This window comes from Mastomys coucha, unplaced genomic scaffold (genome assembly GCF_008632895.1).
Source record: "Mastomys coucha isolate ucsf_1 unplaced genomic scaffold, UCSF_Mcou_1 pScaffold22, whole genome shotgun sequence".
In the NCBI taxonomy this organism is placed as follows: domain Eukaryota; kingdom Metazoa; phylum Chordata; class Mammalia; order Rodentia; family Muridae; genus Mastomys; species Mastomys coucha.
The window spans coordinates 234,244,450-234,248,665 of record NW_022196905.1 but is presented as its reverse complement, the minus strand read 5'-3'; the positions used below and the strand labels follow the sequence as shown (position 1 = coordinate 234,248,665).

At 44.4% G+C, this 4,216-nt stretch overlaps 1 protein-coding gene across 1 annotated transcript in view; it reads left to right on the top strand.

Moving 5' to 3' along the window:
* The window catches only part of Got2 (glutamic-oxaloacetic transaminase 2), a 31,480-nt gene that overhangs the window by 21,099 nt on the left and 6,165 nt on the right, over positions 1 to 4,216 (top strand). The window contains exons 9-10 of the mRNA XM_031336872.1: positions 2,362 to 2,513; positions 4,153 to 4,212. Coding sequence (XP_031192732.1) covers positions 2,362 to 2,513; positions 4,153 to 4,212 — 212 coding nt within the window. The remainder of the gene's footprint in view (positions 1 to 2,361; positions 2,514 to 4,152; positions 4,213 to 4,216) is intronic.

The window sequence follows — 4,216 nt, the reverse complement described above, 5'->3', positions numbered from 1 at the left end:
ACCCACCTCTCAATGGTGCCCGGATTGCCGCCACCATCCTGACTTCTCCAGACTTGCGGAAGCAATGGTAACGATTACTAGCTGTTCCATGCCACGTACAGTTCCATGTGTGGAAAAGGCAGACGGAAGAGAAGAGGGTGTGCGTTTTGTTGGCACAGATAAGTTTAGTATTTCCCCATAAATTCAGAAATGGCAGGCTCTTTTATTCTGTCATCTCCACATTTAGTAAATGTGAATTCAAGTTCAACTGAAGTACCTAGCATAAGGAGACTTCCTCCACAAGATATTTTTGTATTGTGATGCTAGAGGTGAGACCCAAGGTCTCATACGTGTAGACAAGCACACGTTGTGCTATATCCCCAGCCCCTGTACATTTTCTCACTAGCTAGCACTGAATCAATGTTTCTGCACACTTACAGTTGTATTATTTATACTCAATCTCAATACCTATTTTCTCATATTAATCTATTTTTTAATAATTTTTTTAAAGCTTTATTTATTTTGAACTTGAGAGATGGCTCAGCAGTTAGGAACACTTTCTACTCTTGCAGAGGACTTGGGTTCGATTCCCAGCACCCAAGTAATGGTTCAAAACCATTCATGACTCCAGTCCCAGGGAGGACCAACCTTGGCTACAAAGTAAATTTGAGACTATCCTGGACTACACTGACTCTAAAGCAAAGTAGCATTTAGGGAGTTAGAAAAGAAGGCCTGTCAGGAAGGATTGATTTTGTGAGAAGTCAGAACTTGATTCTCTGGAGGCTGGTAGGGTTTTGCTAAATGAGCAATGCATGTGAAATACACAGGTCTCGTGCTTAGTTCCTCTAAGACCCAGGTCTTCAGAGTAAATAAAGCTGGGTGGAATTCTGAAAAGTTCCCAGAATTCCAAGCGTCACTCAATCTCAGAAACTATCTACAGCTGGCAAACCATGCCTCTGCTAGAGCATGAGACAAATGAGTGATAGTCAGCTGCTGCGGCCAGTCTGAAGCAGCCCCACATCCCCACACTTGGATTAAAACGAAAACACATTCTAATATTTCTGAGTTTAAAGAAACTAAAATTCCAAAATTCTCACTACATTGTGACTACAGGTGTTTACCACCATTCCCAGCTCACTGGCTCAAATAAAAACATCATTTAGGGCTGGAGAAATGCCTCAACGGTTAAGAGCACTGACTGCTCTTCCGAAGGTCCTGAATTCTAATCCCAGAAACTACATGGTGGCTCACAACAATCTGTAATGAGATCTGACGCCCCCTTTTGGTGAGTCTGAAGACAGCTACAGTGTACTTATATATAATAACAAATAAATCTTTTTTTAAAACCAACATTATTTAGTCTCTAGTTGGCAGCTGTCACCTCCAGTATAGCCGTTCATTATTCATGATGTTGTCATAGAGAGATTGTTGATGAAAGTGAACATACAACCTCCCCCCCCAAGATAAACTTTCAGTGTCACCAGGCAGTGGTGGCACACGCCTTTAATCCCAGCACTTGGGAGGCAGAAGCAGGCGGATTTCTGAGTTCGAGGCCAGCCTGATCTACAGAGTGAGTTCCAGGACAGCCAGGGCTACACAGAGAAACCTTGTCTTGAAAAAAAAAAAAAAAACTTTCAGTGTCGTCAGAGTGATCCTGTTGGTGAAAAAGCCAACAAAAGAAATCCCATTCAGGGCCAAGGGAATGGATTTTAGCTGGCAGTTCTGAGAACAGGGGAGACTGAGACTGTTGAGTATCAAGCAAGTTGAGCTATCCTCTCCCGTCGTCCCCTCTCTTCTCTGTGACCGTCCTGCAGCCCATCACTGCTCTATGCTGCCTGGTGCCACCATGGCTCTTCCATGGTTTTGCCTTTGACATCTGCCGTAACCACTAAGGACTATGAGCACATCTCGGTCCTCAGCACCTACTGTGTGGCGTAGACCATTGTCTCCGTTGTGAGGGCAGGGATGTTTATCCCACCAAGTTTAAAACCGTGTCATGTTTTACTGTTTAACCAACAAATTAGTGTTCGTTCCTGCTTTCAAATGATACTTAGACTTCCCTTCGTACTCAAGTACATTAACGATAATAGTTAAACTATCTGGGGCTGGAGAGGTGGCTTAGGTGTTGAGAACTCTAGTTCCTGGAAATCCAACACATTCCTCTGGCCTTCAAGAACACACCAAGCACTGACTTACTTACGCCAATCAAAGCACTTATAAAAAAACAAAAAGTTAAAAAAAAAAAATTTCCATCAGCCACTGAGTGTGTGAAAGACTGAGGATTAGGCATCAGGAGAGAAGCTCAAGTGTGGAAGACTCTGCTGCCTGTCACTTACGACTTGGGGCTCAGCCAGAGCATGACACCCCTCTGCTTTCCTAACAGGCTGCAAGAGGTGAAAGGCATGGCTGACCGCATCATCAGCATGAGGACCCAGCTGGTCTCCAACCTGAAGAAAGAGGGCTCGTCCCACAACTGGCAGCACATCACCGACCAGATCGGCATGTTCTGTTTCACCGGCCTGAAGCCTGAGCAGGTGAGTAGGCCCTGGTTTCCCACAGCCAATCCCTGCCCTTTGCAAACCAGAATTTGTCCAAGGTCACCTACTAATTCAAGTGTCCTTAATTTAGTGCCCTTTTAGGTAAAGGGGGCATGAGGTATTTCCTGCGTGGTAGTGTTGGTTGGTTTGGGTGGTAGGGCTATATTGTGGGGTGAGATTTTATTAATGTTGCCCAGGCTGGTCACTCAGGTTCCAGCATCCATACCTCATTCTGGGCCTGGGGCTGCCTGGTTTATTTGTTCTCTTCTCTCTTCTCTCTCTCTCTCTCTCTCTCTCTCTCTCTCTCTCTCTCTCTCTCTCTCTCTCTCTCTCTGTCTCTCTCTGTCTCTCTCTGTCTCTCTCTAAGATTTTCCTATGTAGCATGCTGAATTTTGCCACCCCTTCTCTTTTATCACTTGCTTCTCTGTCTATGTCCCCCATAATACTGCAGTCTTCTGAAGTGTGCATGTGTTGGGGTGGGGGTTGATTTGGGGTTTTGGTTGGTTGGGTGGGTTTTGGGTTGGTTTTTTATTTTGTTTTGTTTTTCAATTTGGTGGTGGTACTAGAGGCTTGAGATGGAAAAGGATTCTGGGGGGGTGTTGTTTTTTTGTTTTGGGGTTTTTTGTTGTTGTTTTTGGGTTTTTTTGTGGCGCAGGGGCTTTACGCACGGTACGTAATAGCTTGTTTGCTCGTGCTTATGATGTCTACTGGTGCATCAAAGGAAGAGGGGAAGGAGCTATCACATAACAATTCTGAGGCTGCTTCATTTTGAGAGCATTTTTTTTCTCCCTACCTGTTTATGCCTTACAAATCATAATCCTACTTTAATGTTTTTATGTGTTTGGTTGGTTCCTTGGTTCGTTGTTTTTAGTCTGATTTAGTTTGGTTTTTGAGACAGGGTCTCACTATGTAGCCCTAGCTGCCCTGGAACTCACAATGTAGACAGGGTTTCTCTGTGTACCCCTGGCTGTTCTGGAACTCACTCTATAGACCAGCCTGGCCTCTAACTCAGAAACCCGCCTGCCTCTGCCTCCCAAGTGCTGGGATTAAAGGCGTGCGCCACCACTGCACGGTTCATATTTAACTTTTTTGTCTGTACATGCACATGCCATGGCATGTGTGTAGGTCAGAGGATAACTTTCAGGAGTCAGTTTTCTTCTACCATATAAGTTCTGGGAATAAGCTTAGCTCATCGGGCATGGTAGCAAGCACCTTTACTTGCTGAGCCATCTCACAAACCCCAGATCCTACTTTAAAGTAGCTTTTTATTCTTTTACTCTTTAAAACAAACAAACAAACAAACAAACAAAAACACTATATTCTATTTTTTTCTTTTTTTCATTTTTTGTTTTTTGTTTTTGTTTGCTTTGTTTTGTTTTGTTGTTATTGTTTTTTTTTTTTCGAGTCAGGATTTCTCTGTGTAGCCCTGGCTGTCCTGGAACTCACTCTGTAGATCAGGCTAGCCTCCAACTCAGAAACCCACCTGTCTCTGCCTCCCAAGTGCCGGGATCAAAGGCGTGCGCCACCACCGCCCAGCCTTTGTTTTTGTTTTTTAAACAAGTTTTGGGTGCCCTGTCAAGGCTAGGAAATATCCCCACTGGAAGTGGTAGGTAGTCTAGCTCTTTTCTTTCTGCAGGTGGAGCGGCTGACCAAGGAGTTCTCGGTATACATGACAAAGGATGGCCGAATCTCCGTGGCAG